The sequence below is a fragment of the Ylistrum balloti genome, unplaced genomic scaffold (genome assembly GCF_031769215.1).
Source record: "Ylistrum balloti isolate Yb309-2 unplaced genomic scaffold, AGI_CSIRO_Ybal_v1 Utg369730, whole genome shotgun sequence".
NCBI lineage: Eukaryota > Metazoa > Mollusca > Bivalvia > Pectinida > Pectinidae > Ylistrum > Ylistrum balloti.
Genome location: NW_026781945.1, coordinates 1,646,744 through 1,665,012, shown reverse-complemented (window position 1 = coordinate 1,665,012; position 18,269 = coordinate 1,646,744). Strand labels below are relative to the sequence as shown.

Genomic DNA, 18,269 nt, shown 5'->3' with positions numbered 1-18,269 from the left:
GATTCTCTATCTTTTCCAGTAAATATCCATTGATAAAATTGTATGTAGTGTCATTTCATGTTCGCTTATATAATCACCATAGACATCAAACGGACTATTAAACTTAATTCTCATCAAAGTTCGCAATCGGAGGTTATGATTCGAACAATATTTCTTGTTCTTGTTTAGATTACAATATAATCAGGTTCGATACATATTTCTGTTTTATTCTGTTTGGAAGTAATAAAATTTTGTGTCTATTTTTTTTTTTTTTTTTTTTAAGTTACTAAGGTATTTTCTATAAGGAAACAGTGCTGGTCTTTCCACAACAGAGAACATGAAAATATATTCTTTTTGAATATAAAAACAAATTGGACTTGAAGGAAATGTTGCTCACAATCGTGAATAGTAAGATATACGTACAATGGCGAATCATTCCTTTGTTACCATACCATACTCATCAGTGAATTACCAGCTCATGAACTACTAACGGCGCAGAAATATCGAAAGTATTATGAACAAACTCAGATTGTCTTCCTAATAACTAAACGGAATTTAAATATTACAGATAATTAAATTCAACAGTTATTAGTTGATGTATAAATACATTATGAATGCCAACTGGAAAAAAGGCAACATGTATCACTTTAACACGCTTCATTGAACTTGTCCGTATATTCTGTTGGCATTCATATAAACGTGAGTGTCAGATGAAAGTAGTCAAACGTTGAAATGAATTCCAGTCTTAATGAAAGCATGACGTTTTTAAAGTTCATAAACTTAGTATGCCACTTTAATTAAAATTCTCTCTCCGCCGTATGACCTTCAACACCAGCCCTTATAACACTTATTAGCTTTTTCAGTTTTCAACTCGAAATTTTTTTTCATCAAAGTATTCCATTTTATATTCCAATTAGTTTTATTGCACAAAATTATCCCCGGGAGGAATGGTTTGATTTCTGATTCATTTACAAAGTGAACTAGAACATCAAAGATGGTTTTCTTTTGGAAATAAAATGTGAAGTGTTTTTAAAGTATAAGACCACGCTGATCTATAAAGATACACAGTGTCTCTATAAAAATGTTAATGAGGTATGTTACAACAGAGGGTCGTTTGAACATGTCTTGTACCACGTGTTTGCTAAGTCGTGCGGTTAACAGTCAATGTCTGGTGGGTCCTGAGGTTATAGATTTTCAGAATACTGTATAGTTTCAGTACACAGTAGGTAAATAACAACAACTGGTCATTTTCTTGTTTTTTGTATTATAATTTATTAACATTTTTGTACATCCGATAACAACGATATAACAGTTCTGTTTCAAAGCGTCACACAGGAAGCCTAGGGGTCCTGGGGTCAAATTCAAAGGTCACAAAAGTCAAACAAATACAGTAAGATACATATTCAAATCAAAAATTAGTACCATGCACAGATTTGGTAACAATCGTACGTTGATATCAATACAATATTTAATCATTACGTTTGTAAATGGTGCAATCGTTGCTTTTATATTTTGCGCAACTCTTGATTTGAATACCATCAAACATGTGTTTGTTTTTACTGTAAACAAAAACACTAGAGCAATGTAGAATTGGAGCTAAAAATTACCTTACCAGAACTTCTGATAGTGTAACAAAACACGTGTCGACTTCGCAACACTGACGTCATTCATTACATCACTGATGCATAAGATGACGTAAATTTTACGTATTTCCGGTAATAACAGATCAACGAAGAACAAAGTGAAGACGTGATTGAAATGGAAGTGGGGAAGAAAATAGCACTATTAGAATACCCGAAGGCGATAAACAAGAACATACATAGACAGAGGCTAAGTTGGAATCAGAAGACAGGCTTTATCTATCGAGGTCAAGATTACAACACCGGTTTTGTTTATTTGTGTTTCTATTGAAAAAAAATAACTACGATATTATCCCTCTGTTATTTAGAAGGATTGGTCCTTTATCATCAAGTATCAGTGGTGTTATCTACATCGAGTAAGAAATCGGCTACCGAATCATTGACTTGTAGTACTCTGAGAATTGATAGAGATGTTGAATTACCTTGTGGACAAATTCGAAAACGCAAGTGTTTATCAGCATTTGTTTTCAACTATTGAGGTCACAATTCTGTATTTAATATTATTCCATCTGTAAATCTTTAAAAGGTTTCGGAAAATGAAGTTTATTGGTCGTTCCTTATTCCAACGCTTGGACAACTACAGTAATATGAAAATGCGTTAGACTTCACCAACTCGTCTGTTCTAAATTTTTATGTATGAATGAGTATACAATGACACGGGTATTTCAGCACTACAACACATGGGGAGGAGTTGTTGTTAGTCATGCAAGATATACGACTTGGATTTAATGTTACATGGAGAGAACTCACAAGAGTTCTCCTTATCGAAAACATATCATTATCGGACTATTCTTTTGTTATGATACTAAATTTACAAAAACAACACATCCATTCATACGTATGTGTAGAATATCGCCACACAAGTGTTTCAGTTTTAGCTCCACAGACCGACAGATGGATTTGGTCTTGTTAACTTTATGTAAACTACAATCAAATTTCATTTTGATATCTTTGGAAAATATAATGATACTGACCGGTTCAAAAATATCAAATTAAACTTCAATTGTCTTTAATTTTAATTTGATTTGTGTTAAGCACCGAACTGGAGCATTTGTTTGACGATAACCGTACCCTCACACCCCAATACTCTGACATGCACCACGACGATATGAATAAATAATATCAATAACAATAACCTATTTACAAGCATTGCTACGGTAACCATACAACAATAGTTCAGTCCATACACTAGACACTAGTATCAAAGACCATATTCTCAGTTATATACAAATCAAAATTCAGAGAAAATTATTAGAATAATCTTGAATAACACTCTCACATTTTCGAAAAATACTTCTCTGAAAGGTCAGTGGATGTTTTAGACAGACACCTGAATATTCAGAAAAAAAATCTTTTAAAAGATTTGATTAATGTACTTTCATTCTACAACAGTCAACCATGTCACGGATCACATGTCCGTATATAAGGATACCCCATACAAGATATAGTTTGATATAACATACATACTGGCTGTGTCTTATTTTGTCGATCTTAATGATGGCCAACGCATCAAGCAAAACAAAATCGTACACTTTATTAAATCTAACATATATAAATGTCCCGTCGATGTTGTTTTTAAGATGTTAAGGAAACTTTCGAACAGGTTCTCGTTCAATATATATTATCAATTAACATATAAATAGCAATGATGGCATCGATACAATTTGTCGTATGTAGCGTTGACACGTGACCCATCACGTGTTATTATGCTGTGTATATGGTGGTACATACCCTGGTTAAACGAGATATTCGCTGACAGGTGATAGGTATTATGGGGTATGCACGGTTGATAACCGGACTTATATATAGTGTCGTCATGTTCTGCTCCAGAAGCACGCGAAGTTTATTGTAGAAAAATATGACTTTATAAAAGACACACGAGATTCAGATAACAATGAATTATACAAACAAATGCATTTATAGTATATTGTTGATGGGAAATGTTACAGAATGCATGATTCACCTCATCTCCCTTATAATTACGATAATGCGAATTGCATATACATTTGATGGATAATACGATTATAAAATAGTTGGTCATCACAATCGGTTGTCCCAATATCCGTTAGTTCTGCGCATGCACACATCTGATGACGAATCACACGCGTGACCTATTTGTATATGGCGTACACAACTGACTATACATTTTACTTTGAACAGTTTACATTACGATGGAATAAGTAATAAAGGTAATAGCACGGGCCCTAATTACAACTCGTACAGGAGTTAACATCGAAATTCTGGCATATTTCGCCAGTATACTTCACCATTTTGTGTATTTCTAGGCACTTTAATAACTGGTTTTAAGTATGCTTTGTATGTGATACAAATACCGACGTTAGTCTGTATTTCTTTGGTACCAACAGCCGGGGTACTCGTGTTAAGTATGTACTTATCAGTACACAGCACACCTGTGTGTAACAGCATGCTACACACTAGGTACATAGTGCCTCAGCACATCTGTCATTGTACCTTCGTCTCTGCACACCTGAGTACCTGTCTTAGTACCTGTGGGATAATCCGCTTTACATAGCACCGATTCACATCACTATCAACTGTACATACAATCCCACTGTGAACATCGCACCGTCATATTCCGGAGTGAATTGTCTGGTTCGGCGTCTCTTACCCTGTTTGGTAGAGATGTGTGTCCACCGAACCATCGCTCTGAACAGAGCGGGTGCGGCCCGTGAAACCACCATCCTGAATACTCTTTGTCAACAAGAACTTGATCCTTTGTCAACCTGGCGGTTATGTTATTCATACTTCCGTGTCGGTTTACACCAAACAGAAGGATTTCATCAATGACTTACAACCTCTCAGAAAACGTTAACACGTGCTGCGCAGAATATATAGGTCTTCAACACAATGGCCAGTGATTGGCCACATTCGAAATCAGCAGCTAAATACCTCAGTCGATTTTTATATTTGGTTGATGTTGTTATAATTTTTCCTTGGTGCCAAAAGCTCGTATAGTTCCAATATTGTTTTGTTTTTCCCAATATTTGAAGTTCGGTAAACCTTCTGTTGTCGCGTACGACTGCGGGCCTGTAAACCACGTGTAAAGTTGCTTCTGTTCAGATGACTGGCAGTATTGTTTTTTTTAAATAATCGTCTTTCCCGAAAACAGAAGTATGTTATCTTCTGTTTAAAGAAATATCACAATGAGTTAAAAACAGTCAATGATTCCTAAGGAACAATGTGTTATATTTGGTACATTTTTGTTGGAGTATTACGTTAATCACGCGTAGACCATCACTTCACATAGCACAGCACTAAATAGTCTACTCCAACTGTTAGAGGCTCCCCATGCCTCCACCAACACGTACCGGCCGTCCTGGGGACGCACGCACTGTACGTGGATTTTCTGAGAGAATAATGCTCCGTTGATTTTGGACACATATCCACACATATTTCCGGAAACACTAGAGTCATCTTCTCCTTTCGATTTATCATCCACATAAATTATAAGTCGATCCAGGTTATTCATCATTTCATCTTTATACGGCGTACCAGCTTCACCTGGAAAACAGAATCATTACAGAATATTATACTTATGTTATATATTGATGACCTAGACGACCTAAAAATGCCTTGTTTAACGTTTTCTATGCTGATAAAGGTTTATATTTACCAGAGTCCATTCTATGACACCATAGCTTATGGTAAACACTTAACAAATACGTCAATACAGGATAGAACGAAACCTCACGAGAAAAGACAATATCATATCTGAACCCTTTTCGTCAGGAACTAGGCTTCTTTCTAAACTTTGGTATCTTTGATGAAATGACACTGAGTCAGTCTTTCATGAAGGATCCGTTAGACCCTATTTTGTAGCGATGCTTACTTGACTCTAGTGCTGTTGTTTCGCCGGTGTCTTGGGTCGTGCCCTCCTGCCAGGTGTAGATGACTACACCTGATATTGGGTTGATTTTGCCGATGTCCACTGTCCAGATCGGGTTATCTCCGTAGAGATTATCCAGGATCGTACAACTCGACAGACTCACATCTATTCTACCGTCAACAGCTCTCGACGCATGCCCATGAACGATCCTATTCCGGATATGACGTTTGTAATGACGTTTGCTGTTGATCCATGCTTCTTTTTTGTATGCCAGATTTTCAACTACAACAATATAGGTCATGGTTACCTGGATAGTTTATATGTACTTTCGTAAGGACCAAAGACTATGTAGAATCTTCAACTGGTAAGTCCTAGTGTACCGAATAGAACCAGAAATTGATGGGCTATGGTATAAGCTCATCAATCAACATCTACCTGTATAGTCCTGTATGAGTACCCTATCACCACTTGTTTATATTTACTTTAATATTTTGGAAAAAAAACAAGAGCTTCTGACTCTAACGATGTCTTGAAACATTACTTACCACATGGTGTATCTTCGTTCACTCTCATGAAAGCATCACCACAGCCGCCTGTTTGACACAAAAGATCGGCATTGTATGTCACATGATCAGGAAGGTGTATTACGTAACATTTACAGTTACTGTTAAGCGGTGAGAAGTTGAACACTTACAATCGACCATTCAATTCTAGGTTAATTACATCTAAAACATTTCTTTATGTAACAGATAGGAGATAAAACCAAGGAGGAACGATTGTTTCAATAGCAACAGGCACATATTGCCATGGTTTCCAAGGTCATTTTACAAACAAAAGACTATGCCATGTATATTCATTTGACCTTGCGAACTACGCCCAATAAATTCACAAATATCTACTTGATTTATACGTAAAGATCATTCCAAGGGCAAAGACAGTCTACATTACAGATAACTGTAACACAGAAAATCTATCTGTTAAATACGGCAATTCATATAGAACAGACGGCCAAAGTAACCGATAAATCTGTATAGGTTAGACAGAAAGAAATATTATTCATAAATTTCCTTTTATTTAGGCATGACCTGTGTGTACGTATCCGTTTTTTTTCACAAATGGCAGACAGTTATGGTTGGGGTCGTTTAGAACTGGTCATTACGTACCTGTGTGAGGACATCCATACAACCCAACACGCATGCTTATCTTGCCATGCCATTCCAGAGGGTGGAAACGGATGTAGCGGGCGACGAAGGGAGAGTTGATATAATGCACTCTCTCTGTATTTTTATCACTGTTGCCACCGAAAAGCTGAAATACCATCGAAATCACAGCAATTAGTGGGGCTGGAACACGATGAAGTATTTAGGAGTGCACTGGTGCTGACATCCTAATTCCTATTGTGCGATTTGTGCCGGTGCATTCTACTTCCGGTTTCTCCATGCGTTTCTCGGAAGTATAGTAGAATCATGCTCCGGAATTCGAAACACACAACAAACGCACGTGCAATGAATGTTGCAAAACAACAGATCGAGTGTACTACTTAAAAAAAAGCAAATATCTTACCATGTGTTTGGGATCGAATTGTGGACTATGTTGAGACATAACTAAGAAAAAGGGGATTCCCTGCACATGCATTGGATACAAAAGTGAGATTTGGTTAGAATTAATCTTTATTAATATCGTTAGAAGTCAGAGAAGGCTGGACAGAAAATTCCAATTAGTATAAATGATTGGGATAGGGTTACTGACTGCGGTAAGTTGACATGCAATGTTAGCACAGTGGACATGCACGCATGCAATGTGATATGAATGTTATTCCCGGGCACTGCATTCGTCCGGCCGACCAATCGTAAACGTGGGTCAAAAAATTACGTAATGACCATTTTATTTGGTGCACGTGACAAGCTAGCTTGCAGACTGTGATGTGCTTGAAATTCAAATTGCAACATCATGTTGTGTAATATTCCATGCGTACAATGATAAAGTATTTACTATAAAACTAAAAGAAGGAAAAAAACAATAATAAATCTCGATTTCAAAGCATGATTTGGAAAAAAGTTAATCTAATAATGACAAGATATGTCTTATTATCACTAAAATATCTGCTAACAAGCTAATTTCTTTACTAACTGGTCTCATTGTTCAAATGAATCTTAGGACTTTACATATATCGAATAATTTTGAAAATAACGTGTTGAACAATGAGACCAAGAAGTTACGTGTTTATCTATGGATATCTCTGATTGAACCTTCTAGTCTGACGGTGGTATCTGTGACACTGCATACCATTTACAAAAGGTCATACATTCTTTATGAAACATTTAAATATGTGACATTTCATTGCCCATCATAAATATATCATTTCTGTAGTAATAAACATTGAATCACGAATAGTTCTAAATGAACGGCACGACCCGGAATGAAATGATATGCAAATCCACAGTGTCACCAAAGGTCAGTTTGAATAGACAGCGCCACCTGTACGGGTTAGTTCTTACCAGGCCATCTTCTGTATATATGTCAGGTATTAATATCGGACGAGATGAGTTAATCCCCGTTTTCCATAACCACGGATTCTGAGGCTAAAAAACGAAGATTGTCAGTTGAGCAATGATAGAAATTCTAAAGGAAAATCCGTCCCATCAAATCACCTTTATCTAGTAGACAATAAATTATATCTCCATTAGGGTTTCATCGACTCGGAGGGAAGGCATTATGAACCAGCACTGATGTTAAACTGCAAGGTTACGGAACTTATTTGGTAGTTAAGTTGTTAAGTGTGATATGACATAATAGCGACAATTTGGATCATGTAACTTAAGCAAAGCACACTTATAACATCATTAATGATAATTCCATTTTGGGCAAATTAATTTATAAAGCAACAGTTTGGACAAAATTGTTAGAAATTAAACAATATATAAATGTCATAATGTAAACAACAACAAATTATGATCTGTCAATATTAGTTACATATTAGGAGTCATTGGTATAGATGGTAAAATGATGAAAGCCATGTAGTGTTATGATGATACGTGGTGATCCGAGTAAAGCGTATTAAAGTAGGGATGACATTTTTGGTGGTTTTTGATGGTTATGAATGTCTTATCAGGAGGCAAAGAGAGTGTGAAGATGATATCAATACATTATGTCTAAACATACCTATACTGTCCTGTCACACACTGGGTTAATTACCAGTAATACTACAGGCTCTCTAATTCCCACTCTCTATTCACAATACTGTAATTAAACCTTCAGGATCATACCTATGTACTTACTACGTTAGGAGGCTAAAACTATTGTTACTAATAGAGCTAACACACAATTATGTTCAAGTCTGTTGAGAAATCGTTTTGCAATGTATTCGAAATACTAATACCAACATTAAACTAAAACTGTGTACAATAGTACTGTGTGTAATTGCTAGTACAGTAAAACCGTGTGTAAGTACACAGTACAATATAACCGTATGTAATTGTTAGTACAGTAAAACGGTGTGTAAATACACAGTACAATAGAACTGTGTGTAATTGCTAGTACAGTAAAACGGTGTGTAAATACACAGTACAATATAACCGTATGTAATTGCTAGTACAGTAAAACGGTGTGTAAATACACAGTACAATAGAACTGTGTGTAATTGCTAGTACAGTAAAACGGTGTGTAAATACACAGTACAATATAACCGTATGTAATTGCTAGTACAGTAAAACGGTGTGTAAATACACAGTACAATATAACCGTATGTAATTGCTAGTACAGTAAAACGGTGTGTAAATACACAGTACAATAGAACTGTGTGTAATTGCTAGTACAGTAAAACCGTGTGTTAATATCTGAATAACAAGTTATATACATATAAAACGTAGTATTAATTCTTTTAAGATTATCCTTTATCAATGTTATTTTGTAAATACAGTGACATATCACCCGATATAGTGTATTGTTAGCCGTGAACATTAAGGAATACAAGTTAATCAAAATACATGTGCTTTTCGAAATATCTTCGGGGCATATCGTTTGTTATTTAGACCATGTGACTATTTTGTCACGTGTCTGTTATCAAGTGCACGTGATAAAGTCATGTTAAGTGACGATTACGTGACGGTCATGTGACCACAAATGCAACAACTTGCGAAAGGTGTTTGATAGTATGGATGTGAAATACTGTCATAATGATCCCTCCCTATTACAATGTACGTGTAAATATCATTTCAGCAGAAAACAGAAAGACAACAGAATCAAGTTGAAATGACAGAATACGTCAATTAGAAACAAAATCCTCTTTTACCTTGATATACATATATCACATAAATAACCTTGAAGCCAAAATGAAAGTGAAACCAAGGTAATAAAATAATGATAAAAACACATCGTAGTGATAATATGTTAAATCATTGACAACAATAGCACCTGATATCTGGCATGTATGAAATGGAGATAAGAATTTTCCTTTTGGCTAGGTGCTAAGTCAGAGCATGAAAATTACATAGAAGTTGATATCAATGAAATGAATGCAGAAAGTAACACAAAGAGTGATGACGTGATTGTGCATCACTCAATAAATGATGACGTAAATGGACGTACCCGAGGCTCCGTGTGTTGTGGGTCTTTGTATTTGTACCAGAAGAGCGTATCGTTGCTGTAGGAGATTCTGTACCGGGTGACCCAATGTTGTTTCTTACTGTCCGATCGTCCTTTGGTGATGATACCAGTGATGAGGGTGGGAGGACCAACATCCACTTGTAGCCACTCGTTAGCTAAAAAAACAGAGCAATAATTAGCACTGCCACACGCTGGTTAATTTCCTCAGTCTAATTCAGTATTTCGACAGCAGGGAAGAGAAACTACAGGGCTAAATGTGTGACAAAGTAACCGAGGTAAGTGACTGGCAATGTTCAATGTAAAGTTTTCACATAATTTAGAACAGTTCATGATTGATGTTTTACAAAGAAGTTCAGTAATATGATTTTTACTATGCTAGGTTACTATTTTTTTTAATTCAGGTGTTAAAGAGATGGTATTCGTCTTGGTTAGGATGGAATATGGTGTACAAACTTCATTATGTATGGACTAATGAATTGCTGTTAGTTATTCAAGTGTTATTTAATGTTTACAGGTATCTTAATGCTATCCCTTCTTTAGATTTCCTGAGATGCTGTGTTCAGTAGACAGGTAGATGTACACTGACGTTTACTATAAAGTTAAATATTGAACTCTGTTGGTTCTGGAGGTGATAATATATTATCGTTTCCATCGTCTTGTCTACATCTGTGTTGCCATTGTTTATATTCGTAATGCAAGCTACGTGACTGTACCAAAATGCCCTCTACCTTCATGTTTATATTCATGCACACATCTCTCTGTAGAAAAAATCGCCATATTTTATTTCCTGTTAAACAATGGCATCTATATTCGTGGAATAAGGTAGATTTATAAAACATTAACAAGGTTACAATATGCGTGACACAAGGAATGCCCTTCACTCATCAATAGATACATTATCAACGGAACGTTAACCAATTAGATGTTTATTGTTGATGGGCATACTAGTTTCAATTACAGATCCGCGAACCAACACCATCTTGACATGTTGAGTTAGACTGAGGACCAGTGTGTGTATTGTCTGTGATAGGACGTAATCCTTTACCTGTGAAGACTGTCATACCAAGTGAGAAGACAACAACATTCCTGATAGACCTCATGCAAAAAACGCCACTACCGAAGAGATGACTGGTTAGATAAGATATTCATTGTGGAGATGGCTAGATGTCCAGCCATCACATGTCAGAGCTCCATTGTCCGAGCTAACCAGATCACTACTAGATTCTATGATACCCTATCGCTTCAAAAAATAGTTCGCGTTCATTGGTTCATGAAATCATATTATTGTGTAAATCTGCATTGGGAGCAATTGTGTCGAACATGTACAATATACATGTATCATATACAGTAAACACTGGCCCCTATCAATACTGCTTCGCTCATAATAACACCAGTAATTCCTAGCAAAAGACAAATACAACTCTTATTTGTAAAAACATAAAACTTAAGTTTCCAATCTGGATAAGTTTAGATAAAGATACAAATATCAATAATACACCAGTCGACTGACAGGAATGTTTAGTGATAACTAATACCTCATTACACGCTCATAAACAGTTAGATACACCATAAAATCTCAACAACTCTCATTTCATACTATCCTAATCAGAGAAATAACCATCCTATTTCAACCAGTAAAATTAATTATGTGAACAGTTCACCTCCCTATCTAGATTACGGCGTTTCTTTCGATCACTTTAGATTTTTCTCAGTTGCCTTTAAGGCTTCATGATATATATTCTGAACATCACTGGCGAGTCCTAGAAGGACGAAATAGGTGTATGATGCATTTTAATTCACTATTTGGTCTCTACTGTATTTAATCTAAATTTGATTTTAAAATGTGTAATCCACTTGTGTGTCTTTCGTACAATCTTGTATGGATGGGTAGCTAGTTCATTATGGCGTGTGCTTTGAATCAACTGATGGTTGTTGTGTGCTGTTAATGTCCCATAAAATCGTTACATGAAAGATCGAGATACTTACTGTTACTGTGCTTGGCGCACCAGCCCTTGTTACTGAGAACGGTACCATCCTCTGGCTGGCAGGAACTCTTCCGACGGTGTTTTCCGGAGGAGGAGGCTGTGATCCGGCCATAGGGCGGTAGGCCTATATATTCCTTACACACTGCCAAGCAAATTACATTTACATGTAAAATGTTTTAAAGTTGAATGATCAACACAAAAGGAAAGGGTCTACAATTAACTAACAAACAGAAATTTTCATTTTTAAAAGCATTTTGAATATGACATAATATATGTATTAATGTTTTAATTTCGAACGTTGTAAAAAAAAAAACAACGCAAAATGCCAACATGTTATTTCGGTCCATTAACGGACATCAATTTTATGTTATCAACTAACTAAGAAATATTAACACCATAATTAATGTAAGAAACTCACATTGACAGCCCTGAACCTCGACGCGCATGCTCGGATGTCTGTGCCAGGCTACAGTGTGGAATTTGACATATCGAGCTAGGATTGGTCGATCCAAGTATACATGTTTTACAGAGTAGGCATCAGTGTTCCCCTCCAGCACCTGTCATCAACCAGTAACAAATCATAAATTCAAACAACACTTATCTTTATGTCCTAAATAACACAACACATATTAAATTCCACAGCATTAATCATCAGCCGATGATAATCATTGTTAATTCTATAAAGAAATTGTGTAAAATATACAAAACATGGTTACTTCCCTGAAACATAACATACAAACTGTCTAACCTCGTTATCTCGAACTCGTATAAATCGAAGACATCCGTAAATTCGAAATATTAAGTTTTCCCAAAAGATGTGACGACATTTGAACTTTCCAGGTTTGACTGTATATTCTATTCCTATCTTTTAACCAGTGATATCGTTAATTTTACACATATGGATATTTTGCTGGATGTCCTTTGTCCAGGAACCTTACCCTGTGGTTGCCATACTGGTCAGTAACGTACTCCTCGTTGTAATCGTCCATACTGTAGGATACCTTAAATGACGTCACCCATTCCTTCCCATCACCTCGACCTTGGATCATAACACCCGTTACCTGTAACAAGGTCAAAACGTGAAAAAATACGTAATAGAGAACTTGTCGTTCTAATGAGATTTCAATGACAAGTGTATGCCTTTGAAAACAAAAATATGTTTGTTTAGTTATATATGTATTGTGTAACAAGTCCCGTCCTTAAATCAAGAATGTATAAACCATGTCAGGTCTCCGTTTTATAGTTTTATTCTCATCATAGGAGACAGATATAACCGAAGGTTTCCATTTCAGCTCAGCTAACTGCTGTTATTGTGCTGATCGTACAGACAATTTGTTTGGTCGTATGGACTGAGATAAGACTTATATCTATGGGAACCTATCTATGTTAACTGTTACTAATTGGAAATTAACCTCATATCACAAGACTCTCAAGTATGACGCTGCATGATTGCTGAGATTTGCTTGCCTTCCCTGTTAGTATTGAGTTTCTACACTAGTGTAAAGCAATCACTTTACTATAAACCCTAGAATCTTATCTATCCAACATACTTAAAATATTTAGTACATCATTATTTTTCTCGTGGATTTTCTTCTCTGTGTAGCCCTTGCACAGAAGCAACGTTAATGCCCGGATTTCATTGTGGTGGCTTGTCATCTGTATTATGCTGTTAAAACTTTGTAAAACATTATCTAATATTTTCATTGTTGGCTTCTCCTTTGGATATAAATGACACATTAACATGTTTAGTTTGTTTCTTGGGGATTTACTCTTTATAGAAATTGCATGACATTTACGTGATAAGGTTTGTACCTAACGATACCAAATGTAAATGATTAATCCCAGAACAATAAACCATTTAATCAATGCAAATGAACGACATGCGAGTCTGTGCAATTGTTGCAAATGAAATGAATATACTCCTAAAATTAGCCATTAACTCACTATTGTAGCGGAAGTCAGCATTGTCGTGTGTAAGGTAGCGTGGCTAATGAGTATGATTGGTCGGAATCTCTTATTTATTCAACATTTTACGGCATTCGTTTTTACCTTTGCTGCATTCCTCCGTGACATAACTTGAAGCTTGAGTTAATCAAGGATATTTTCGTGTCAGTAAATGTCACATGTAGCGAGACCGGTATAATTAAGCAAACATTACATTGAATATATTTAAAGAATTAAAAATTCAATAATGTCTCCTAGAATACATTCGCTTGTAATGATTTTATAAAATTGTATAATGATGTAAAAATTAAGTTAAAACTCAGGTAAGTAATTACATGAAAGTTATTTATCGACATCAGACGGACATTAATCAACGTTTACACCTGGTTAAGATTTCCTGCCAACTGGATAGGTAACAACATAGACCAGGACGATAAAATCGCATGCGACTGCTTATTTAAATTGCTTGAGATATCCTTAGAAATATAAATATAAGACTAGACAATAAAATCAATTTTCAGGATTTGTATCGGATATGACAGAAAAAAATACATGAAGAGTCTCCCCTACGCAGAATTATCATATATGAATCGTGTTCATTAATAGAGCTTGATTGTGTGTACTCATTACGTTGTATACGGTGTAATTAAGTGTTACACATCCATTGTCTGTACCCTGGGATAGTCGTCAATACGTGCGTCTGAGCGAGGATAAATGATCTCCAGGGTAGAGTCATCCCCAGCTCCACTGCTTGGGGAGTCGTCTCTAATCTAAAATCGATCTGGGCGGGACACGACATCAGTGTAGGACTAGAAGGAATGTCGTGACATTTAAGTCTACTTCATAGTCACTTTGTCTACCAGTTATATCATATTTCCAAAACGCGTTCAGTTTTTGTCATCGGGAAAATCCGTGTTTGAAACAATCTCCAGTTCATATTCATTTTTTCTCTAGGAAATTCGTACGCATTGTGACCCATAATATGCATTGATAACGCATGTGGTCACAAGGAATGCTCTTCATGTTTAATTTCTTGACTTTGTCGTGTATCTAGGACGATCGTGGCCTCCGCTATAAGTCATAACGCCAGTCCTGTTTATAGGTCCGTCATCATTCTTTTGTACACTTACGTGTTTATGATCACGAAAAGATCTAGAAATCTTACACGAGACAGAGCAATTTTTCAGGAACCTGAGAAGTTATAAGTGTCTGGGTTAATTTCTGTTTCACTTGTCAAATATTTTAACTGTAATTTTCGTCATATCTAAACATGTCAACTAGACCTCGTGTCTATACAAGGATGATATTTCGTTATTACTAGTACTTTAAACTATTATCCACACAGTCAATATAATGAATCCCACATCAGCATGGGTTTTGTCAAAAATCAGTATTCCTGTCAAACATGACGACACATACATTGAGATAATTCCACTACCTGACAGCTGCATTCCGTTTGAGTACGTGTGGTATTACGACGACCACAAATTCGGCAGATAAAAGCAAATCTCGCCATTTATCTTAAGGTTTAAACATTACGTATACCTATACTCAATCAAGCATTCATTTAAGGGAAAAGTATTATTCAAATTAATGATATTTATGTATGAAGTAAGGATATTAGATGTGTGATAAGCACTGTGTGGTATAAATAGGCCGTTAATACAGACCCTGCCACCTTTTTGTCTCTATCACGGAACAGCCACAGGGAAGAGTCGTTCAAACATGGTGATATGATGCGAAAATTATCGTAATTATGCATGTACAATAAATCATATTTAAGCAATTATTTTCTTTGTTGTAAATGATATGACGAAAAAATATTTCACTGGTGTGGAAGTAGATTATCATTGTAAATAGAAGGAAATAGACTAAAACTTAAAAAAAAATAATATGGCAGACTTATTTATACTCCAGTGAATGGTTTAAGATAGACACAATGTGTAAGACCAGTAACACCACGTGCTTTAATTAAATAATGTTATAAAAGCATATAAATAGACTACCTGTCACGTGATAATTATTTCAACAATCATACCCTTTAGACAGGTCTGTATCGAAACATTGAAGTAATTGCGTTTATTTCCGATAAGCATCCACCTAATACATTGTGAATTTTCTCCATCAATACTCTTAGCCAAAAGAAACAGTCCCTATTGTTAAAAGTTAGACGCAATTTCACACCTTAACTATCTTGCTCCTGGCTCTACCGAGTAGCATTTTGCTACTTTGTTAAAACCTTAGATAAAATATGCAGACATTTAAGGGATGAGCGCTGAGAACATTGGAACTTGCCGGAGGGCAGGTATGCCGGACAAATTCTGCTCCATGACTTTGCGTCCTCATTCTTGTTTATCTTTTTTCACAATGATACTCCAAGTAATCAGAGATAGGTATTGAATTTTCCAAAGAGAGATGAGATGTGGTATTCTAGAATTTTTGTCTAGAATGTAGTTTAAAGATAAATCTACAAGATATATACCGTTGTTTGTATACCTTGCTGTTCCTAATTTGAATAATCACAGGTTTTGTCAGGCGCGTGGTGTACATCTGCGTCGTAAAACCATATCTTATTTACATTTTCATGACAAAAGTTTTTTCTTTTATTTTTTATACCGTTGGTTTTATTACCAATGTTATGCGATGCCAATGAAATTTAGTTATCATTAAATTCTACTACGAAACCTTTATATTACGAACCCTGACAGCTATGCCAAGCTAAGCATTACAACACTGATAACCCGGCAAGTAGCACGTGATAAAATGGTCAATTTCACTTGATAAAGCTTTCTTTTTATTTTTTGAAATTTATAAATATTTTGTATAACCGTATTTTCCAATTTTGATTAAGTTGACAGATATTAACACCTTTGGATGTAGTTATATATAGTGATTTGAAGAATGTCAGAAGGATTTACAAATGTCGCGTGGTATTAGTAATAAGTGCTTGCTAAGGTCTGGCACATGACCAGATACTTGATTGATGTTTAAGAGTTACCACGTTCGTTTCATCAACACTAAATGTTCTTCAAACAAACGAAACTATAACACTATCAGCACTGATGGCGGGTGTTTCAGCACGTTCATGAACACAGGGGGATTTCGCTTAAAACGTGTGCCTTTATTTATGTAATGTATTTAGTTTACGAGCATCATGCTTTGTACAATCTCTAATGGACAACTTACAGTAACGTATACCATATACTATATTTGACGTGTTTTTAACTTAGCACCTAAGCTACCACACAAAATTTAGTGTGTGCCTTTTATGTACATATTTAGCTTTATAAAAAAAGCGCTGAGGTTTACAAATATACTACTTTATTTGATAGCTGACATGCATGTAAAGCAGCACCGTATACGCTTGTGTATCTCTTAAACTGAAGAATATCACGTAAGATATATAGAGAGAGAAGTAAACGGAAAAGTACTCCGTCAAGTATTCACCCATAAGCATTAGCATAACACCGACGTTTCTTTGATCGAAGTGGTTTGTGCGCTTTGTACTTACCCGGGCCGCGACTCCAAGGTCAATCTTCAGCCATTCTGAGGAAGATTTGTATTTTGCGCACCACCCGTATTTATTTGGTAGGTAAACACGTGCATATTTGACATCACATTTTCTGTCCCATGATCTTGGGTAGGTCGAGGACGCCGTTACCTGCCAGTCTTTTATCTCACCAGTTATCATACCAAGGGGACCGATTTTGGTACAAACTGTAAAACAGCAGAAATATGTGATTAATAACAAAAAATCAATCTTTACATACATTAAGGTTTGTATTCGATATTATTCTTTTATTTAACGTTATAATGTATAAATTGTGTGATGCATGTGTCCGTATCTTTTTCAACTATGTATTAACATCTCACTTGACGTACATATGTAAATAGTTTTCTTTGAAATGCCACTTATTATGAATAAGTCAGTTGAAAAATATCAGCTAACACAAGATTAGAGACAAAGAGTCGTGTTAGTGGCAGGTAGAACGGACATTGGCCTCGGGTGAGCGCTATATATTGACTACCCTGCAGTCTACTCCTGTCAGAAACTTATCTAGATGTTACTCAGACAGGGGTGATAGGTATCAATAACAGACAATCAAGTGGAAATACTAATCAAATGAAATATGTATTTCTTTGGACATATTACTAAAATCTACCTAACAGAAGAAAAGTCGAAACATTTTCCTACAACCCTACTTTGATTTAGATTGAAAAAATCACCCTGAAAGCATTATGAGGAGGTCCTGTAGTTAGCGCACCACC

The 18,269-nt window shown here is 35.7% G+C and overlaps 1 protein-coding gene across 1 annotated transcript in view; it reads right to left on the bottom strand.

The window, feature by feature from the left end:
* Positions 1–1,226: 1,226 nt before the first annotated feature.
* Positions 1,227–18,269, bottom strand: part of LOC132565702 (lactadherin-like) — a 63,490-nt gene continuing 46,447 nt past the window's right edge. The window contains exons 3-12 of the mRNA XM_060230400.1: positions 17,512–17,717; positions 12,995–13,117; positions 12,475–12,613; positions 12,058–12,198; positions 10,054–10,226; positions 7,965–8,048; positions 6,630–6,774; positions 6,012–6,059; positions 5,470–5,748; positions 1,227–5,141 (exon numbers count right to left, since the gene is read on the bottom strand). Coding sequence (XP_060086383.1) covers positions 4,861–5,141; positions 5,470–5,748; positions 6,012–6,059; positions 6,630–6,774; positions 7,965–8,048; positions 10,054–10,226; positions 12,058–12,198; positions 12,475–12,613; positions 12,995–13,117; positions 17,512–17,717 — 1,619 coding nt within the window. The 3' untranslated portion in view covers positions 1,227–4,860. The remainder of the gene's footprint in view (positions 5,142–5,469; positions 5,749–6,011; positions 6,060–6,629; positions 6,775–7,964; positions 8,049–10,053; positions 10,227–12,057; positions 12,199–12,474; positions 12,614–12,994; positions 13,118–17,511; positions 17,718–18,269) is intronic.